We start from the raw sequence: 23,658 nt of genomic DNA, 5'->3' as shown, positions 1-23,658 counted from the left end.
CTATTTCATTCATACTAATGCCTATTTCGAATGATAAGTCTATGATTGCCATAGATAAATATCAATATACAGGATGTTTTTAACCTGAAACTGTTAAATGACATGAGTAACAAGATCTGAGATTATAAAGTAAAAGATTAACTGAACAATAAGAAATTTACTCCCAGATTTCATTATAATTTTGAACTGTGTTTCTTCTAATGATATTCTGAGGAAAGGTTGAAAAAGTACATCATTAAAAGTCTAAAACATCCTAATTGTATATGCACTAATAACCAGGAAATGTTTATATAAACGAATTGAAATGTGCAACAAATTTGGTGCACAGGTCACACTAACCACATGTTTCCTACAAAATTAATTCTACAAATAAAAGCTAAGGATGAACTTAATTCATTATTTCCGTCCACAAAGACCTACTACTCTCAATGAGTTTGAGGTTGCTAAATGTGTGTACGACAATCACCAATTGTCATTGACTAGCTAAGAAGTAACATAGAAAAAAATAGATTTCTACTGAAAAAAACTTATTTTAACATTACTGTATTAGCGGATCAAGTAGATTTATTGCTTATAAATACACCGTTTATAATTTTATGAAAATGTTGTTAGATATGCATATTTATAAATAAAAATTTACCGCTTTTGACAAAATAAATGGGTCACTTAAGTGTGTTACTCAGATCTATTGTAAAATGGTGGGTAACGCTTAATCCCATTATTTTACCATAATTTTGTACCGTTCAATCATAACCAATTGAAATTACGGGTTATTTTAAATAACTGAATTAAATCAAACGGTTTCTTCAATAAACTTTATTATTCAGAAATAATTTGAATGATTGGAAATTTTTATTAATAATTAAAATAGTCGTGGCTATAAATGGTGGATAAGCTAATTAATGAAATCTTTAGCACTGTTTTTAAAGACTTCAGCCAGTCAACAGGTTTTCGTTCCCAGGCATTATCACAGCCTCTAGAGGAAATTAGATTCTGTACATCTATAAAAATTGGTGCAGGTACAAAAATTAAAACAGTTATACTTTTGCTTTTAAATCAATTTGATAAATTAGTACAAAACCAGTTGGTTTGTTTTAAGTAGAGTGTCCATTAAAATATTTACCTGGAAATGATTTTTCTCATGGGTGGTCGACGGGCTCGATGAAGGTGTTAATCTAATTTATAAATTTAGACTCATCAACCACATGTTTTGTCTTCTGGTTAATTTAATTCGTGAAAATTTAAAAAGCCGTTTGCCCCAATAGCAATTGAACTGAATAGGAGTATAATTATAGACGATCATCAAAACCCGTTTCCATAATGTAGGTTTTAATTTAAATATTTTAATAGTAAATATTACATCACCTAATAATTTTTTAATTTACTTTGAATGAATAATATAATTCGAATTAAGTGTTATTTTATCAAAGAACGAATATTTTTTTACCCACACATGGCCATCATCAATATCTTTGAAAGAGATATTTTCTAATCATGTTTACTAACAGATAAATAATTACTATGCAAATTAAGTAAACTTATAAATCATATTTTCGCAATATAATTTCATGAATGAAAAGCCACCAACACCACATCCATATTTTAAGTCTAGACTTGAATTAATATAATTTGATCCAAAGTGCTTATTTATTATTATTATTGTTTTTATTATTTAATCTAGTTAAAATTCAGCAATATGCTAATAATGCAAATATTTCAACATAGGATAAATAACAATACTCTAGACATAAACAGATATTATATTAAAACAAAAAAACTATAGTTATTTGATGAGGTTTAGAATTTTCCTTTTCAATTTTAGGATAGTCGATTAAAAATAAGCCAATTAAATATTTATATGAAACTATTATATAATTAATCATTGACTTATAATTTAATATAATGCGTATGGTAAAAAGCCCCCCTCTAATTAATTATAAGAACAAATAATGAAGTAAAGTCAGAATTTTATTTGATCAGATAGATGATTTGTTAAGAATCGGTCAATAAAAACGAATGTGGTTGTTCTTTCGTGTTTGTTTTCTGACCTAATATTCAAATTACTCTGATTGAATAGCCCAAGGCACAATCGGGCCAAGTGACATTTTTGGTGAAAATGAGTCCGTTGTTTTATTTGGACGTGCATTCGTTAAAACAACAACTATACAGGTTTAATGGTTATTGCCAATAAAAAAAATTAAAAACCTTAAAAATTTAACAGTTCTTTCAGGAAAATATAAACTCAGGCGCCACTTGTCCTCGAAATTTGGAACTATTGTTAGTTTAAGTTTATTTTTGAGGGCAAGATTTTATTCTGTTCTACAACATACAGTTATAAATAAATTTAGAACAAAAAACTAATAATAAATAGCAAAAATCCACTAGGACAAATATTTTATTAAAATAAGTACAGATTCAGACACCTTCTGTGTTAGTAGATATTTTCGAAAATTTCTGTTACACGTTTAACGTTTTATTTTATACAATTTTTTCTCTAATTTAAATTATCATGTGTATATGAACTTTTTGAACAAAATGTTTGATGTGATAAATATTTTCGGTGCATCGACTTATTATTAATGAATCATAAAATTTTACAGTATCATCAATCTTAATAAAATCGATATGAGTTTTCACTTTTTTGTTTTTACTTTTTATATGGACATTAATTTTATGTATTGGAATATTTTTATACTGTTCAAGAAAAAAATACTTTTGGGGACAATCCAATACACAGAATATAAAATATGACATCATATTTCATATGGATGGACTCATTCTACAGGTTTCAAAGTAGACTTAGCAGTAGCGTAGTAGCAGAAATAAACTGACAACCTTACTTGAACCATATGGTGTTAATTTGACAACTTCATAATTCAATGAATTATAAACTACCAGTTTAAAATAATATTTAAATAAAAAACAATTTGTAGTCCTGTTATAATTAATATATTTAAGAAATAAATTTATGTATAATGATAGTGAAATGATAATAGAAAGTAATAATTATTATTATTGTAAAATGTTGCAAAAATAATATAATTTTATTTTATTGAATTCATTTTTAAAGAAATCTTAAATTTATCTTATTATTTCTGAATAGATTTCAATATTATGTATTTTTAATACCAATCAATTCTCAAAAAGTATGACCATACAACAAGCCATATTTTCTATACTTTTTTTAGTTCAACAATTTATATTAATAAGTATCGTCAAATACACTAAATTATTTTATTTCAAGTGAAAAAAAACTACAATATTTCTACTTATACGAAATAAGATATAAAAAATTGTGTAGGAATGAATAATTTGTTTATGTTTTTAAAAATTAAATACCACAATATTTTGTTACTATTAACATTTTGAATAATAACAGTTCTTATACATAACTCAAATTTATGTTGAAATAAAACATGAAATGTTGATATATTTACCCCAAAAATTTTCAAAAATTATCCATAAAACAAAAAATATTCAGAATAATAGGTGACATATGGATAATTATATTAATTTATATTACTATGAATATTAATTTTATATGAAACAAATTGTAATATATAAATAATAATTATTGAGATATAAAAATTATGTAAATCATTTTTATAAATATTCTTTAAATACATTCTTTAATTATTTAATTAATATTGTGACAGGGAAATTTAATTAAAATTGAACAACTTCAATAAAATAATTATAAACTATATTTATGGTAACAGAATGTCATTATTAAGAATAATTTATACCTAAAAATATGATTGAATCCCCTTAAAAGTTAATAAATAATTTGTGATACAGAAAAATTTAAATTATTATAGTATAATAATAAAATATATTTAATAATTTAATTTAATAAAATAATGACAAACTATATTTGTGGCAACAGAATTTTATTATTAAGTATAATTTATTTTTAAAACATATAATTTGAACCTCCCTTTAAGTCAGTAAATATTCTTTAAATACATTATTTAATTTTAATTATTTAATATATATACTGTAACAGAAAAATTTAATTAAAATTGAACAGAATTTCATTATTAAGAATAATTTATTTCTAAAAAATATGATTGGATCCTCTTAAAAGTTAAATAATTTGTGACACAGAAAAATTTAGAATAATATAATAAATTTAAAAATTTACTTTATTAAAATAGTGACAAACTATATTTGTGGCGACAGAATTTTATTATTAAGGAAAATTTATTTCTAAAAAATATAATTTGGTTCTCCATTTTACATTTTTTAAGGAAATTTATGTTGACTTGTGACAGGAAAACTTAATTCAAATTGTACAGCTTTAATAAAATAATTATAAACTATATTTATGGTAACAGAATTTTATTATTAAGAATAATTTATTTCTAAAAAATAGATTTTAACGTCTCTTTAAAAGTCAGTAAATATTCCTTAAATACATTCTTTAATTTTAATTATTTAATTAAAGTTTTGACAGAAAAATTTAATTAAAATTGAACAACTTCAATAAAATAATTATAAACTATATTTATGGTAACAGAATTTTATTATTAAGAATAAGTTATTTCTAAAAAATAGAATTCACTAAATATTCGTTAAATACATTCTTTAATTTTAATTAATTAATTAATATTGTGACAGAAAAATTTAATTAAAATTAAACAGCTTCAATAAAATAATTATAAACTATATTTAGGGTAATAGAATTTCATTATTAAGAATAATTTATTTATAAAAAATATGATTGGATCCCTTAAAAGTTAACAAATAATTAGTGATAATTAGAATATTATGTTATAATAATATAATAAATTTAATAATTTAATTTATTAAAACAGTGATAAACTATATTTGTGGAAACAGAATATTATTTTTAAGGACAATTTATTTCTAAAAAATATAATTTGGTTCCCCCTTTTTGTTAACTTTTTTAAAGAAATTTATGTTGACTGGTGTCAGGAAAACTTAATTCAAATTGAACAGCGTTAATAAAATAATTAGAAACTATTTGTGGTAACAGAATTTAGATTTAAACGTCAGTAAATATTAAAAAGTTAAAAAGTAAAGATTAAAAGTCAGTAAATAATTTGTGACACAGAAAATTTGGAATAATATAATAATAACTATCAAAATGATTTTTTGAATGAAATTTTAATCAATATATCACTATTGTGATATTGTGGCAAAAACTAGAGAATATTATTTTCAAAACATTTCTTAAATTTACTTGCAAATATCTAAATATGTAGGAATTAATTAATTACAATTTTAGTCACCTTTTTTAATTATCAAAGACAAAGACATAAGAAATAATACAATTGTCCCATACTTTACAATATTTTTATACGTTATAATTATATTATTATTAATATGTAGATATTGTCACAATAAAAAAAAATAATTTACTTTAGTAGTACTTTTATTCGTAAATATCAGATCATTAATGAACAACTAAACAATGTTAACGACGTTTAAATATTTAGTAGAAAGAATAACAATTTTAAAAAGATTATCGACTTTTTCCAATAATTTATGATAAATAATAGAAATAAAAATAAAGCTGTGAGTTTATGAATGTATGTATGAATGATATGAAAAGGGAAAGAGAAAAGTAAAGGTAGATAGATGGAAGTGTTAGCGATCTTCACTAAATGTACTAGAATGCGAGTTAACCATTTGCCATGTTTGGTGGTTGTCCCCCCGATGGCTTATGGCTTTGGCACGGTATACCTATGCCGTATAGTACGTTGCATGCTAGTTTAAAGAAGACCAGAAGAGCTGCGAGATTTACAGTGAAGCAAAGTTGCGCCATAGTCTTAAAAGCCGTAGCCGGTATAACATCGTTGAACTTGACTGTGAATTGTTTATTACGTACTTCCTTCGAACGTCGTCGTCGTCGTCGCAGTGGTGGTACTGGTTGTGTACGTCTGAACATTTTCGAACTTCATGTGAAAATCAACGCTTATGATGTGATTAATTTGTGTGGTTTTTTTCCCTTCTTCTCAAAAGCGACAGAATGGAAACATTTTGTGGATCTAGTGTTGTCAACCCGTCGAAATTTAGGCCGAGTTTGTCTAATAATTTTTTTCATAATGTTCCAAGCTGTCCGCCAAGGAACTACCGACAAAATGGGGTAAACTACCAACATTAATTATTCATTGTTTATATTTTTAATGTAAACAAACAGTGTAAGCGAATAATCATTTCGACTTAATTGAATTTAATTAATATAAAAATGTTGTTCAGGTATTTGAATACCTAAAAAGTGGAACAAGACACTAATGTTTGATTATTCTTCTGGTAAATGTATAAATTCAATTACAGTACCTGCACATTAACGACTTGAAAGACAATAATGTTACCGTTGGGTAGTATTTATTGTCTATACATAGATTCCTTTATGACGAAAATATTCAATTTTACAGTTATTTTAAGTGTGCATTTTCTTCTAATAATAATGTCGACGATTTCATTCATTTGCAAATACTTTGGCGAATTTATTTACTTTATTTACCCAAGGTCTCGCCTAAAAATCGGTTATTACTTAAAATTTTAATCAGACAATTGAAACGGTGTCCCATAGTCTTTTGTCTGTCAACAAAATTCTTCAATAAAATTAAAATTCAACCTCCATCCGATTCAAGACAAATTTTCCTAATTGTATATGGTTAATGTGCTGCCAAAGCAGTTATTTTCGTATAAATAAATAATAAATTTATACAACCCGGAGTCATTGTACACAGGATGTTTTGAAAATGATAAAAATAGAAAAACACTTAATTTATATTTTTCGCCAGCCGATCAGAATTATGTTTAATTTATGCCACATCATTCAATAAAATAAGACATCATTAGATTTTTTGCGGGATGCTAACTTTGTTGTAAAGAATTTATTATTATTAAATTGCGGTTTGCGTGTCTTTTGTGGGTATCAATCGACACTAAATTCAAATTAAAACTAATGATAATGAATAATAATTCATTTCGTTGTTGTCGATGTAAGAATGAACGTGTTCATTAACATGACAAATATTTACATTTAATACCTGGGAATTGGGATATTCAATACACCGATTATTAATCAAACAAAAGAAGACGACAATAAATTTGGAGAATAATTAACTGCTACTAGTTTTATTGATATTAATTTAGACCGGACGGTTTTCAAAAGAATGTGGTCGAATCAATATCAAGTTTGAAACAATACGATTGTGGTCACCTAGCCACGATTCAATTAATTAATTGTCAGTATAATGTACAAAGGCTTCTTTGAATTACTGCACCTAATTAAAATAAATTATGGTCTAAATTGCCTAAAATTTAATTATTTATTTCTTGTATATATTTTTGTAGTAGTTTACAGCAATAAAATAAATAAAAATTTAATACAACAATATTTTATTGTCAATATATTAGTCATTTCTTTGAATAATAATAAAATTAAAATTTACATACTTTTATTACTCTATGTAAAAAGAACTCTCGACACATTAATAATTTATTAATTAATTATTTAAAAACTTTTACAACAATATTTTAATCAATTAAATTAAAATTATTAACTTATTATTTAAAGAAATTTTGTACAGTTCATATTCATAATTCAAATTTATGTTAAAATGCTACATGAAATTTTGATACCTGAAAAAAGTTAAATAATTGTTGTTAGATATATCCAAAATAATTTGGAATATATAACAAACAAACAAATATTTTCATTTGTATATACAAGAACAAAATTCTTGTATACATTAATAACACATAAACTTGATATCTTATATCTTTATTAATTAAATACAAAATATTGAATTATTGGGATTATATTTCAGCTTTTTTAGTCATTCCATTCAGAATTATTTTAAAATTCATTAAGTGATCTCAATTGTATAAATAATTTATTACATTAATTTTAAAACAAAATATTCTTTTAAATACATTCTAATATTTATACGAGTTTATTATTATTTCTAAAGCACACAGTAATGAAAAATTAATTCAGATGTAACAAAGTTAGAATTAAAACAAATTTTATAAATGAATGTTACAAGATTCTCATAATTTTATTGAAATTTTTATAAAAACTGTTGATTTTTAAAATATAAAAATGTGAAAAAATTATAATAAACTAGATTATTTCTTTTTATTAATTAATAAATGATGATATAAAAAATTTTATCATTAGGATTCTTACTAAATAATAATTTATTATATATATATATATATATATATATATATATATATATATATATTTTAATTACATATCAATAACCATTATAATTAAATAATTATTATTAACATTTTGTAACAAATTAAATAATAAATTTTTATTTAAATTATTAAATATGATTAATTTTTAATAACAATCAAATATAGAAATAAATTTATTAAAAAAATAGTGAATATAAATTATACTCAATTTTTCTAATTATTATTATCAGTATTTTTTATAAATAAAATATGTAACAAAAATGAAATTGTATTTATAAGAATAAATTATGTTCACTAAATATCTTTTTAACAAGTTTCTGTGCATGATTATATTAAAATTGTTATTTAATTTTTTAATCTTTATGCTTATTATTAACTATTAATAACATAATCAAATATAGAAATGGATTAAAAATATTTAATGAACGTAAATTATATTTAATTTTTCTAATTATTATTTTTAGTACTTTTATATATAAAAAATGTATCAATAATTGTAGATTTCACTGAATTGTGTTAATTAGTAATGATTTATGTTCAGTAAATATTTCTTTGTGATTGATTATGTCATTAAAATTCATTATACTTATAATATTGATAAAAAATATTTTTTAATAATCATTATGTAATGATTTAATTAAAATATTATTATTAACATTTTAGTAAGAATCTTAATAAAATATGAATAAAATAATGATAAATTATAATTAATTTTTAATGTCTTAAATAGAAATTTATTAAAAAATGTTTACTAAATATAAATTATACTTAATTTTTCTAATTATTAATATTAATATTACTGTTACTACTACTACTAAATTTGTCATTTTATAACATTAAATAACAAGTTTTTAATGCATGAAAAATGAACATATTTTTTCATTAGTGATAATGTAACGATTGATTATAAAAGTTATTTTTAAGGAATACCGGTAACACTTAAAAAGAAATTTTAATTAAAAATTAACTATTTTTTATTAAAAATAATTAATGCCCAAAACATACTTGTGAAAAAAATTGAATGTCTATAAAAAATATAAAATTTTCCACGTTTATATATTTATAATGAGTAAAGCAAAATTTTAGGAAGCAATTTTTTTAAATATCCTTCGTCGACTTTAACTTTAACTCACAAATTCAGTGAATATTTTTTAAATAATTTTGTTTTTATATAATTTTTCAACTTAACTAAATTAACAGTTTTAATAAAAAATAAATTTTGATGAGAGTTCACAGGACATTTTTTTAAAATCAAGGTTAACATGGCGAGTGATTGTGAGAGCATCATTTTTTGAAATGTGAGAAATTAAAGATCGGCAATTTGCAATTTACGACGAACGATCCGCCATCGAAGTGTATATTAACGTATACCTATAAATACGCCGGAGGAATGTAAAGTAACGTAAGAAGAAAATCAGCGCGATGATGGGGGTAAGAACCTTGCAAGGCCGTTGAATCATCTTATCCAATCCACTCGGTTCTTTTACATTGGATTCGTATTCTTTTATGTTCACGTTTTCTACACAAGCTAAATATGAAAATGTATTTATTTATTCCACACCATAAAAACATGTTGCTATAAATTATCTGAATATACAGTGCAGCCTAAGGTCATCCAACTTATGTGAAAACATTACTAAAAAGATGCATGTACATTTTGTTATTTATTTATTTAGCTAGTTTTTCTATTTTGGGACGCTTATCAATGGTTAATTTAATCAAAATAACTGTCCGCACTATTTTGGGTACGTATCCCGAACAAAGCGACCGTTTTAGATGGGCAGACCCGTCCATTTATTCAAAGTACGTCGTGGATTGAATTCCACGCATCTGTTGAAAGAAATTTACCAAGCGGGCAAGTCACGGTACATTATGTGTCCAACAAATTATTTTTTTGGTAATACTTTTTCTATTATTTAAGTTTTATTAATGGATTCCAACCGAAGATTTGATGGTTTAACACAATCGTGGGCATTGTTGTTGGTAAATTTTGTCTTCGGTATTATTCCCATGAGTGAGAGGAGATGATTCAATGTTACGGACGGTGCACAAAAACACAAATTCGTAGCGGGCGAAATTACAGTTAGATTACGAATCTAAATTGATGTGCTTCACGACCGCATCGACACTTATAATTTTAATTAGTGGCTTTTGAATATAATTGTTTACCGAAAATCTCTGTGAACACTCCGTGGAGGTTCATTTTCGAGATAAACATCTTCATACAATTGTTAATAGGTACTGGAAACTGTAATTTACGTTTAACTTGGAAATGACATAATTTTTACATTATTAAGCCATCTTTGCCAACGTTCTGAGTTTTTGAAACTGAAGAAGACCTCAATTTTGACCTCCTCTTCAGAATTAAACCTTTTATTTTTATTTTTTATGTCAAAACATCAAATTGTGCCCCCAAAAAAAAATTATGGAATTTATCAACTCTTCACAAGAGTACCTTTCTGAGCATTTTGATTGATATTTTAAAATATACTTTTAAAGAAGTCAATTCACAAAAAAGTAGTAAATAAAACAATCAAAAGTACTCACTTAGTTTTTAAAATCTGAGTTACTTAAAATCTCAGTTACTTTAAGGACAAGATAACATAAATATTCTTAAGACAGCAACGGAAATTGGCCAGTTGCCAACGAATACAAACATTAAGGTCACTCTTTTCTTAATTACATTTCTCAAATCTGAAAATCAGGTCTTCTGGCACTGATCAAGGCAAAGTAAACATTGCTTCTGTCTGGATTTGACTGTTGGGCAAAACTGATCAATCTTTGTCTCAATATCTTCCACCTAAAGAAGATATTTGTATTTTTTGAAGCTACTTTAAGAATATTTTATAATATATTAGGTGCCAGGAAAAGTATTTTAAATTTTCGCTTTAAAATACACAAGAATAAGTTTCTTGGGTTCTGTTCAGTTTTACCAGGTTTGCCAGCTTCGACTCATTATCCAGACCATATTGAATTATCATAAGCTAAGTAAGGCTAATTTTGTTATAACTCATTTAACTGATGTGGAATCCATTTGTTCAACTTTTTGATGAAATTCATTGCATGTTGGCACTTTCTAATGGATTTTACAAGAAAATCGTGTAATTCTTATGGAGTATATTGAAGAACAAATAAAAAATGAATTATTTTTTTGACATTTAGTGTCTAAATTAAGGACGACCTTTTGTCTGAGGTAAAAATGATTTAAACTTAGAAATTTTAGCAGTAGCAGACCACTCTGTATGCTGTCAATTACTTTTTAGTCTCCAAATATAGCTTCACAATTACTTTAAGGACAAGATAACATAAATATTCTTAAGACAGCAACAGAAACTGGCCAGTTGCCAACGAATACAAACCTTAAGGTTACTCTTTTCTTAATTATATTTCTCAAATCTGAAAATGAAGCTTTCTGGCACTGATCAAGGCAAAGTAAACATTGCTTCTGTCTGGATTTGACTGTTGGGCAAAACTGATCAATCTTTGTCTCAATATCATCCACCTAAAAAAGATATTTGTATTTTCTGAAGCTACTTTAAGAGTATTTTATAATATATTAGGTAACAGGAAAAGTAATTTATATTTTCGCTTTAAAATACACAAGAATAAGTTTCTTGGGTTCTGTTCAGTTTTACCAGGTTTGCCAGCTTCGACTCATTATCCAGATCATAGAGAATTATCATAAGCTAAGTAAGGCTAATTTTGTTATAACTCATTTAACTGATGTGGAATCCATTTGTTCAACTTTTTGATGAAATTCATTGCATGTTGGCTCTTTGTAATGGATTTCACAAAAGGTATTACTGAAATTCTTAGTTGGTACAGGTCTCAGGACGACCTTGACGTTGTTCATCTTCAATAGTGAGATTTCATCACTTACAATATTTTCTTTAAGCTGATTTGTGTACTCATAAACCAGTAAATTTGCCCTTGAATGCATAATTTTTAACTTAAAGAAAAATGTTTTCAACACAATGCAAGAAAAAATAAACAGCATATTTAGTAAAAGTCTACAAAAGCTTTAAAAATAGGCAATAATTCATCATATTATGACGTGTACCTTTCACGCCAATACATTTTTATGATAACACCGAAGGTATCGGAAACCTACCTTCACAGAAAGAGGGCCCCATACAAATCTAAACACCACAATTATTTTGAGATAATTTTCGGAATAGCAGCCACCGTGTAAACATTTTTACTTTGAAGAAATGACTGCACAGACCACCCAATGATTCTTATACGGAGAACTGTTAATTATTTTGTCCCTAAGTTCCCCGCATGCCTTTCTTTGTGCCTTATTAAAATACTTTTCGTCTATTATATACTCTTGTAAATATTCAGATTTCATTAGCAATGCTTACAAGAAGTTGGTAAGAATTTAAATAAGAAGTTTCGGTAATCGAATGTCCAGGATGCGCTCGAAATGATGTATATGCATGTATATATTCAATTATCGTTAATTAGGTGCATAATTGAGATTAAACGTTCGATAAGTTCAAGGGAATACTTTGGTGTGCGTTTACAACGTTTCCTTAAATTAGTTGTTAATGAATTTCATTTTTTATATACAAGAAGTAACATTATTTATTGTTAATTAATTTTTTTTTTATAAGATTTCTTCTATATTTTATTAATATAAAAAATATAAGTGTGACGAATTTATTTGTCATTATATATGGAAATTTTAGACTTTTTGTAAACATTAAATATTTGATTAAACCATTAAATATTTATACATAAATAATACAATAACTTTTTCTTAAAACGATTTATATGTCTTTATAATGGTAATAAAGCAATTTATTAAACATATTACTTTTTCAAAATTTATATTAAACGATAAAAATATTGTTAAATTACAATATAATGATAATGATTTTTTATAATAATATTTACTTTTCTATATATTAAACAGAATTAATAATATTGGATCAAAATATTTTTATAATATTCGTTTTATTGTAAATAATATATTTCTAAATAAATTTCTAAAAAAAAAATAGTTTATATGAAAGAAATTAATATTTTTTATATATTAAGAACATTAATTAATATTAAATAGATAGAGAAAAGTAATTTTTAATAGAAAATTTATTTATTATAATATTTTAATCAATGAAATTAATCTTTACTCACTAAATAAATATTTATAATGTACTTCTTTTACAAATATATACTTATTAAAACATTAAAAAACAGCATCTTAATCATCATTTTTTATATTTACTTTTTCCAATATTTTCAATTCAAATATAAAATAAATTAATAATAATAATATTCGTTTTATTGTAAAAAATATTTGGATAAATTTATGAAAAAAATTAAAATATTAATTATTCTTTAAATGTTATAAAAATTAACATTAGATAAGTTGATATAATTATTTTTTAACAGAAAATTAATTTGTGATAATATTTTAACCCATATAATTATTTTTTTATCCATTAAATAAAAATTATTAAAATATTGAATATTTATAATATTCAATTATTTATTACAAACATATAATTAAAATATTAAAAGCAGTATTTAAATTATTTTCTTATTAAAAATTAATTTTGTCCAACCTATTTAATGTTAATAAATGCTTCTAAATAAATTTGAAAAATTTCAAATATTAATTATTTTTTAAATATTATGAAAATTAACATTAGATAGGTTGAGATAATTATTTTTTAACAGAAAATTACAATAATTTAATCAATAAATTTTTTTTATCCATTAAATAAAAATTATTATAATATTGAATATTTATAATATTCAATTATTTTTTACAAATATATAAATAAAATATTAAAAGCTGTATTTAAATTATTTTCCTATTAAAAATTATTTTTTTTTCAACCTACTTAAAATTAATAAATGCTTCTAAATAAATTTATAAAATTTTAAGTAAATTTTCATACAAAATTTAATAATATTTTTAGACATTTTTATGTAATATTTACTTCCTCTTTGTTTATAAATACAGTACAATTTTGCCTAAACAAATTTATGAAAAATTTGAAATATCTTTAAATATTATGAAAATAGGCATTAGATAAGTTGGCATAATTATTTTTTAACAGAAAATTAATTTGTGATAATATTTTAACGAATATAATTATTTTTTTATACATAAATGTAAATAAATAAAAATTATTATAATATTCAATTATTTTTTGCAAATATATAATTAAAATATTAAAAGCAGTATTTAAATTATTTTCTTATTAAAAATTAATTTTTTACAACCCATTTAATGTTAATAAATTTGAAAAATTTGAAGTAAATTGTCATACACAATTTTATAATATTTTTAGATATGTTATGTAATATTTACTTAATCTTTACTTATAATTACAGTACAATTTTAAGCAACTTTTTTATAAATCGTTGCAAATTTAAAATGCTTTTTTTTAATGGTTTTGGCATTGAATTGTGTTATGCAGTTTCCTTTTTATTATGCATAACATCTATTATAAAAAAAAACAAAAGTTATAATCTTTAAATAACAATTTTTTTTCTATCATTTATTTTTAATTGAATTCTTTCAATTTGTACACAAAAATAGTAATAAAAAGAATAAATTACTGTATTATTAACTTAAGAAAAAGACGTTGAACAACTGAATCTAAACCTATAAATATTTTAAAAGATCTTAAAATTTTATACAGTATCAAATACACTTTAGAAGCAGCCATCAAACTATCATAATATAAAACAATCCATTTATGATTTATTTCTCTTTGTTATATCTGATGTTAACTCCTCCGCAGTTCAAAATATGTAATTCGATCACTGAGCATATTTATGACGTGTTTGAAAGCATCCATGTATGTAATAAAATAACGCAGTCCATAGGATCATTAAAGTTTAGTGACTTTTATCGTTTGGCTCTTTTTTTTTTTGGCTTTTGCCATTTTCGAACCAGACTCGGAACATTGTTAAAAACAATTTGCGTTGTAAAATGGACGATTGAAATACACATTAAGGGATCTATACCGAGTAAATCATGCGTAAAATAAGTTTTTAGGTCGAAAAGAGCAATGCCTCTTATAAGTTAACGGTATTTTAAATACTCAGTAAATAATGTTCCACATAATTTCCAATTAATATTTAAGTATACGTAACTGCTTGTCTGCATACTGATCGTGTTGGACATAATTTTTCGTATTGATTGTTACACTCCAATAAGAAGCAAGAATTATCCCGCGTCCGTCGATTGTTTCCGATGCATTATTGATTTATACAGATCAGCCATGGTCGGAACAAAAAAATCCGTTAGGGCATTTTTACCAGACAAAATTGTAGAAAATCTTTTCTTTTTATTAATTAAATACATGTAGTTAAACATTTCCGTTCTCACGTTATAATAAGTAACACGTACGTTTCTCACAAATTATTTCGTGTACAGTTATACGATGATTATTGCATAAAAATCTAGTTTTACCTAAAACAGAATACCCAGCCACGCTCACTTCGACGTCAGTCCCTTTATTTATACTAATATTGCAACCGACTAACGGTGCTTACACCGAATTATTTTATTTAAATGTGTGAAATCTTACTCATTATTGTGAATCCAAAACGGGTACGAAAACTTAGACTTCGTTGTTCCTTCAGCAATTATAATAATTATTTATATTGCTGAATATTTTATGGGACCGTCCCACCATAATGGATGGAACGTTCAAAAAGGAAACGCACACTTTATGATTTAATGAAAATAAGTAAATTACCATATTTTGTACTGGTACAGTTACATTACTATTTTCGAATACGTTCGCCATTTTAAATATAAATTAATTGTTGTTATTAAAATATTGTCACTAGGTAAATGAACTAACCAAACCCGTTAACCGAGTGAATTATGGGAGACTGAAATTCTGTAAAAAAACAGTAAAAATCGCATTTTGTACAGTTAACTTAAATTCTAGTTTTGATGTGTTGAAACATTTTATGAAGCGCCGTAAAAGTCAAAAGAACTAACCGTATAATTACATATGAGTTCCGAGCAAGGAGTGAATGAAATAAATTATAAAATTAGTGTTATTATCTATGTGTAATTATGTAGTACTTTTACTAAATAAACTTTGAAAGAATACCTCGAAGAACTGTTATTATTTCATTGTTGGACAACATTTGTAAATATTTTTGTTGTTAATGACACATAATGGTCTAAAATATAAACAAAAATAATAATTTAATATAATAATATTTTGTACAAATTTATTTATGATTCATACTTTGGCATTTTTTTCATTTCCATTTAATTTAAATAAATAAACACACAATTTTGCACTTATGGCCTTGATCTCTTCAAAAAATTTTAAATATTTGTCTTCACAAAGCCAGTGAAAATTTTATTTATGTTATAGAGAGAACAATCAGAAAAATATTTGTATATTGTACTTTTGAATTTCATAGGAAAGAATATTCAAATATTTGAACTTATTTTAACACTGTTGAAGACTTCTTTAGTTTAATGTTATAAAATACATAACTAAATTAAAATTATTTTTTCTAAATCAAAATTTGTAGATTTTTGTTAATTTAGAGATATCAAGTCTAGTTTTTTAAGAAAAATATGTATATATGATTTTTTTACAAAGAAATGTTTAAATATTTGAACCTATTTTAACAATGTCGAGAACTTCTTTAGTTTAATATTAAAAAAAAACATAATTATTTAAGTAAAATTATTTTGTTTAATCAATATTCGTAGATTTTTATTAATTTAGAGATAGGAAGTCCAGTTTTTTTTAAAATATTATAAAATGCATAATTATTAAAGTAAAATTATTTTTTCTAAATCATAAATTTGTAGATTTTTGTTAATTTAGAGATATCAAGTCCAGTTTTTTTAAATATGTATATATGATTTTTTTTACAAAACAATTTTATTCTTTTGTAAGTCTATTTTAACATTGCTGAAGACTTCTTTAATTTAATGTTATACATACATAATTATTAAATTAAAGTTATTTTTACTCGCAGATTATTGTTAATTTATATTAAGTCTAGTTTTTTAAAATATATATACATATATTATAAATTTTAATTCTTTACGAGGAATATTCAGATATTTGAGCCTATTTTAACATTATCGAGGACTTCTTTTGTTTAAAATTATAAAATACATAATTATTTAAGTAAACTTATTTTATTTTTGCAGATTATTGTTAATTTATTAGACATATTAAATCCAATTTTTTAAAAAATATATATTATAAATTTTAATGCTTTACGAAGGAATATTCATATATTTGGGCCTATTTTAACATTGTCGAGGACTTCTTTAAATTCAAAAATTCAATCAATATTCGTAGATTTTTGTTAATTTAGAAATAGCAAGTCCAGTTTTCTTTTAAAAATGTATATATGATTTTTTTACAAAAGAATGTTTAAATATTTGAGTCTATTTTAACATTGCCGAAGACTTAATCTTATAAATACATAACTATTAAATTATTAAGTTATTTTTATTCGCAGATTATTGTTAATTTATTAGACATATTAAGTCCAGTTTTTTAAAAAATATATACATATATTATAAATTTTAATTCTTTACGAGAAATATTCAAATATTTGAGCCTATTTTAACATTGCCGAGGACTTCTTTAGTTTAATATTATAAAATACATAATTATTTAAGTAAAATTATATACTTTTTTTTAAATCAATATTTGTAGATTTTTGTTAATTTAGAGATAAGAAGTTCAGTTTTATTTTAAAAATATATGTATATTATATATTTGAATGTTGTAGGACGAAATATTCAAATATTTGAACCTATTTTAACATTGTTGAAGACTTCGTTAGTTTAATATTATAAAATACATAATTATTAAATCAAAATTATTTTTTCTAAATCAATATTTGTAGATTCTTGTTAATTTAGAGATATCAAATATATAAATTAATTAAATATTTTAACATTGTTGAGGACTTCTTTAATGTTATAAAATACATAAGTATTAAATTAAAGTTATTTTTATTCGCAGATTATTGTCAATTTATTAGAGTCCAGTTTTTTAAATATTTCTATATTATAAATTTTAATTCTTTACGAAGCAATATTCAGATATTTGAGCCTATTTTAACATTGTCGAGGACTTCTTTAGTTTAATATTATAAAATACACAATTATTAAAAATAAGTAAAATTATTTTTTTAAGTCAATATTCGTAGATTTTTGTTAATTTAGAGATAGGAAGTCCAATTTTATTTTAAAATATATGTATATTATAAATTTGAATTTTATAGGAATATTCGAATACTTGAGCATATTTTAACATTGTCGAGGACTTCATTAATTTAATATTATAAAATACATAATTATAAAATTTATTTTTTGAAATCAGTATTCATAAATTTCTGTTAATTTAGAGATAGAAGTTCAATTTTTTGAAATATTCGAATATTTGAATTTTTGAATATTCGAAATATTGTGCACTTTTATTTTCGATATATATTAAATATTAATTGATATTAATCATTCGAATAGTTGTAGACAAAAATCAACACTGCTTGTAATAAATAATATGTGTATAAAATGGAAAGTTGTTTCTTAAATTTCCATAAAGTTATTTATCTCGGTAATGCTTCGGTAAACGAGGGATTGTTAAATTAAAGTGTATAACCTCTGCATCATTATTGAAAACATTTACTTCCGCTACAATCTTAAATCTGCAATTATATGTTCTAATGTATTTTTAACAAGTCTATCAACAATCAACGGTTCATCTACTTGAATCTTGAACATACAGACATCAAAAGTTAATTTAGTTCAATCGTGATGATTTCCACGTAAATTGTAACTACATATTTTAATTTCAGAGTGAGTATGCGTTACCAAATAGCACTAGAAGACCAACACCATCTCTTACCAACGCCCATACGTCGGCGGGAGCAGTATATTGGCAAAGTCATAACCCAAGATCAGTTCGTTCCTGCATTAGTATTGGCAATGATTATAATAAAGCATCGAAAGGAAAAATATGTACGATTGCCTTGGCTATAGCATCGTTCCTAGTACTAATTGCAGTTTTAGCTATAGCTGGAATGGCTTTGTACATGGGTACTTTACATCCTGCTGAATCAACGAGTGGTATGCCCTAAATTATATCAACTTACGTGTTTCCTACATTCATTGTTTTTAGGCTTGATTACTTTTAGCTGTAGTGCTAAAGTACTCAGGGGTGATAGATTTGTAGGTAGTTTACAAGAAAAAGCCGCCAGGTACAAAAGACAGCTAGAGGCGTTATACCAAAGGAGTACTTTAGGACCAGCTCTTGTGTCTTGCACGTTAGATAGCTTCGGAAACGACACATTAACATTTTATTTTAAAGTAATTTTAAACAAACGAAAGCTTACTAAGTACGTCCCCTGACAGGTTTATAGTTAATTCAACATTTTTAATTGATAACTATTTTAGAAGTCCTTCAAGCGTAGAAAAAAATATTAAAGATATATTGTTAAGTGATGCCATATCACGTAAACCAGTATTCCGAAACATCAGGTTTGATCCACGCAGCGTTTACGTTCGACAAACTCTGGAGACAGAAAAATTACACACTTCGCCAGTTTTAAAACCGAAGGAGAATTTCAAAACAATTAAAAGCGGAGTCGTTTTAAAAACACATAATTACAATATTTCGCACCTCCCAGTTCCACCGACAAGAAAATTACCTGTTAAAGAAGATACGAGTATCAAAGAAGCGGAGGACACCGACGATGTTGGAGATTTACCGGTGATTCAAGGTTCCTTTAAAATTAGCAAGACTGAGGCGGACATAACAGAAAAGAAATCAGAAACAACAACTGCGAAACCTTACACTAAAATCAGTCAAAGTCCAACCAAAAAAACAACATTTAAGGAGTCGTCTGTAACGAGTGCCCTGTATAAAATTGCAGCGGTAGAAAAAGTGACAAAAACCCCAACTACCACTCCTAAAATAATTCCTACATCTAGTCTGACTACTAAGACAATAACGACACCTTCAACAACAGTGATGAGTACCACTAGCACTACTCCTAGTGCAACCAAAGAACCCAGTGTCACTAAATTAACTCCCACAGAAGATAATAAGTTTATAATTAACCCCCATATGTTTGACGATGAGCCTTGGATACCAATTTTATCTGGACCTACTGTTACAGTTCAATCTGAAATAACTTTGCCACCACTACCATCCACGATCGCTGATCGAAGCAGCATGATGCAACGGCCATTTTATACCAGCTTTACTAATCCAGGTTTGTCATTTCACTTCGCCGATAAAGAAACCTTGGGCTCCTCGAGTTTAAAAAGTCACCCAATTCCCGTTAATAAGCTACCACAATTAACTGAGCCTTCGTTGTATTTCCAAACGAATACTGAAAATATAGAGAAAATTCCTTCGTCAAACTTCCACGAAGTGACTGAAAAACAATCAGATTTCATTGAAGTGGAAACCGTTAAATATATGCCGGAAACAGAAGAGCTAAAAAAAGAGCAGATGTTGAAGAACCTTTCATCAATATTCCACACTTTAGCCTCATCTTTGGATTCAGACAACGTCAATTTGAGTAATGTATACGAAAATACGGAAAAACCACAGGAAAATTTCTCAAATAACCCAGACAACGAAGGAAGCTTCGGACAAGGACAAGTAGAAGTTGTGGTGGAAACTGACGTTGATGATTTGATGCTGCAAACAACGAAATTACCTTTGGTAACGCTTCTTCCAGCAAAATCGAACTCTGGAGTTGGCAGACCACTAAGACGACGACCGTACAAACCAGGAGAAGTTAATAACCTTTCCATTGAAAATCGAAGTTTCCCCGATCATTTTGTTAAAATACAATCCGATGAAGAGGAAATGAAAAAAGTCGACAATCTTAAATTAGAAGACTTTAAAATTATAGGTGTACTAAATTTCGCCACAGACAGCACTTTAGAAGGTGATGATAAACATCAGGATATAGTGAGGTACCCGAAAATGGACGTTAACATTGACAACAACACTGAGATATCAGTATTTGCTGTTAACTCCACCGTTTCCAGCAGTAGAAGTGAAAATAAAACGAATTTCAATAAGCTAACTCCTGAAAAGCTGAAGCACCTGGCAGAAATCAGCAAAGTACATGACAACAACACGGTTTTTGAAACAGAACCCTTAATATCGAACAAAGCCATATCTTCCAGCTACACCATTAACCACTCGGGGTTTAAAGTATTAACTAAGACTCTGAATAAAATTAATGGCTTTAAAAAAGAAGATGTGACTAACTCTTACAGCAAAGTGGGCTTCAAAATACAAAACGACAAATCAGGTATTAAATCATATTAAATTTTCAAAAATTGTTTTAATTACTTGTTTTCAGAATGTGGCAACTTTACAATAAGATGTGGTGATGGCAAATGTTTGCCAGAGACCACCAAATGTAATCAACTAATAGACTGTGTTGACGGTAAAGACGAAGAAGACTGTAATTGCGCAGATTACCTACGATCTCAGTATTTGATACGAAAAATTTGTGATGGAGTTGTTGACTGTTGGGATTACTCAGACGAAAATCAGTGTGGTATATTTATTGTTAAAATAATTAGTACACATTTTAAATTTGAAACTTTTAGAGTGGTGCCTTCCAAATCAGTATGTGTGCAGTAACTCAAAAGTGTGCATCGACAAAACAAAAATATGTGACGGATTCAGAGATTGTCCTCAAGGAGATGATGAGCGTCAGTGTGTTACAATAGCAGCAAACGTAAAAGCTGCCGATGAGTTTCCATATTACTCTGAAGGGTATTTAATGGTCCGAAAGTATGGGGTGTGGGGAAAGTTGTGCATCGATAACTTTGAGAACGTCGTATCGAAATCGCATATTTCTTGGGAAATATCTGATCTCGGAAAATCTGTCTGTAAATCAATGACTTACCAGTAAGTAATGATGTTAAATCACCCAACAAATTGTCACTATTAATTTTTTAGGAATTTAGAAACCATTAAAGCCCACATAGGAACCAACGATTCTGAGTCCTCTCCATATTATGAATTATCTTACTCCTTCCAAAACGAAACCAAATCTAGTTTATCCTTTAAAGAAACCTCTTGCAAAAACCGTAAAACAGTAAAAGTCAAATGCCAAACGTTAGAATGTGGTGCAAGACCCCAAATAATGAAACACATAGCTAGGTAAGTCATGCTTTATTCAAGTTTATATTGTCACAAATAATAAAAGACGGGATTACAGAGTCGTTGGCGGAGGAAATGCAGGTTTGGGAGCGTGGCCTTGGCAAGCTGCCTTGTACAAAGAGGGAGAATTTCAATGTGGAGCCACATTACTCTCCGATAAATGGCTTGTTTCGGCTGGGCATTGCTTTTATCAGTGAGTATCTGGTACATTGAAAGGTCCATTGTTTCACTATAATGATCGTAATCATTTTAAATATGTATATAATTACCAATGAATTTTATTGTTTTACAGTTCTCAAGATGAGCACTGGGTGGCGAGATTGGGTGCACTTAGAAGAGGTACGACGCTTCCATCGCCTTACGAGCAACTCCGGGCAATAGTTAAAATAATAGTACACCCAGGATATGTGGATTCTGGTTTTATTAATGACATATCGCTTTTACAAATGGAATTTCCTGTAGTTTATAGTGATTATGTTCGACCTATATGTTTACCAGCACCTAATGAGGCCCCCATGGATGGCAGATTATGTACTATTGTCGGTTGGGGTCAATTATTCGAAGTTGGACGCATTTTTCGTAAGAATAATTACATTATATTATACTACATTTATTGTTTGAACAACAATTTTAGCTGATACTCTTCAAGAGGTCCAAGTTCCTATAATATCTACAGCTGAATGTAGAAAAAGGACAGTGTTCCTACCACTGTATAAAATTACAGAAGACATGTTTTGTGCTGGATATGAAAGGGGTGGCAGGGATGCTTGTTTGGGAGACTCTGGGGGACCTTTAATGTGTCCTGAGCCAAATGGAAGATGGATTTTGCAGGGTAAATTTAGCTTAAAGCCTCTAATTTGGATGACCTACATTGTTTTATAATTTCAGGTATTACTAGCAATGGTTACGGATGTGCAAGGGCGAATAGGCCTGGGGTTTATACAAAAGTAGCAAACTATGTTAACTGGATCAATTCCCATTTGGTGCAGGATTATAAGTCTGAAAATGTCACGGGAAATAAATCTAAGAATGTATGTGCGGGACATCGATGTCCTTTAGGAGAATGTCTACCTGACAGTCATTTATGTAATGGATATATAGAATGTAGTGATGGAAGTGATGAAAAAAATTGTTGATTAATATATCAAGTGTGATATCAAAATTTGTACTTACTGTATATAAAAAGCATTATTATGTGCCTTGATTGCTTATTTATTGATTTATCCAAATTACTTATAAATAAGAAATTAGTTAATTCAATGTCTTTACGACTGATTAGAGTAATAAATTATTTTATGTATAAATA

At 26.0% G+C, this 23,658-nt stretch overlaps 1 protein-coding gene across 2 annotated transcripts; it reads left to right on the top strand.

The window, feature by feature from the left end:
• Positions 1–5,879: 5,879 nt before the first annotated feature.
• Positions 5,880–23,556, top strand: LOC109597683 (serine protease nudel). Of its 2 annotated transcripts, none has more exons than XM_020013811.2 (11): positions 5,880–6,112; positions 19,012–19,282; positions 19,335–19,551; positions 19,610–21,489; positions 21,541–21,741; positions 21,794–22,097; positions 22,149–22,352; positions 22,411–22,545; positions 22,645–22,931; positions 22,987–23,184; positions 23,241–23,556. In XM_020013811.2, the coding sequence occupies exons 1-11, from the start codon at positions 5,996–5,998 to the stop codon at positions 23,486–23,488; spliced, it is 4,062 nt and encodes a 1,353-aa protein (XP_019869370.2). In that variant the 5' UTR covers positions 5,880–5,995; the 3' UTR covers positions 23,489–23,556. The 2 variants fall into 2 exon arrangements, with proteins under 2 accessions (XP_019869370.2, XP_049826509.1); XM_049970552.1 differs by having other exon boundaries at positions 22,399–22,545.
• The last annotated feature ends 102 nt before the right edge of the window (positions 23,557–23,658 follow it).

Source organism: Aethina tumida, chromosome 1, assembly GCF_024364675.1.
Source record: "Aethina tumida isolate Nest 87 chromosome 1, icAetTumi1.1, whole genome shotgun sequence".
Lineage (NCBI taxonomy): Eukaryota > Metazoa > Arthropoda > Insecta > Coleoptera > Nitidulidae > Aethina > Aethina tumida.
This window is presented reverse-complemented; position numbering and strand designations above follow the sequence as displayed.

Coding starts and splice junctions, on each gene's coding strand:
- LOC109597683 (XM_049970552.1), top strand. CDS start 5,996: ATGGAAACATTTTGTGGATCTAGTGTTGTCAACCCGTCGAAATTTAGG. Junction 19,283..19,334: donor TCCTGCTGAATCAACGAGTG/GTATGCCCTAAA, acceptor CATTGTTTTTAG/GCTTGATTACTTTTAGCTGT. Junction 22,932..22,986: donor CGAAGTTGGACGCATTTTTC/GTAAGAATAATT, acceptor CAACAATTTTAG/CTGATACTCTTCAAGAGGTC.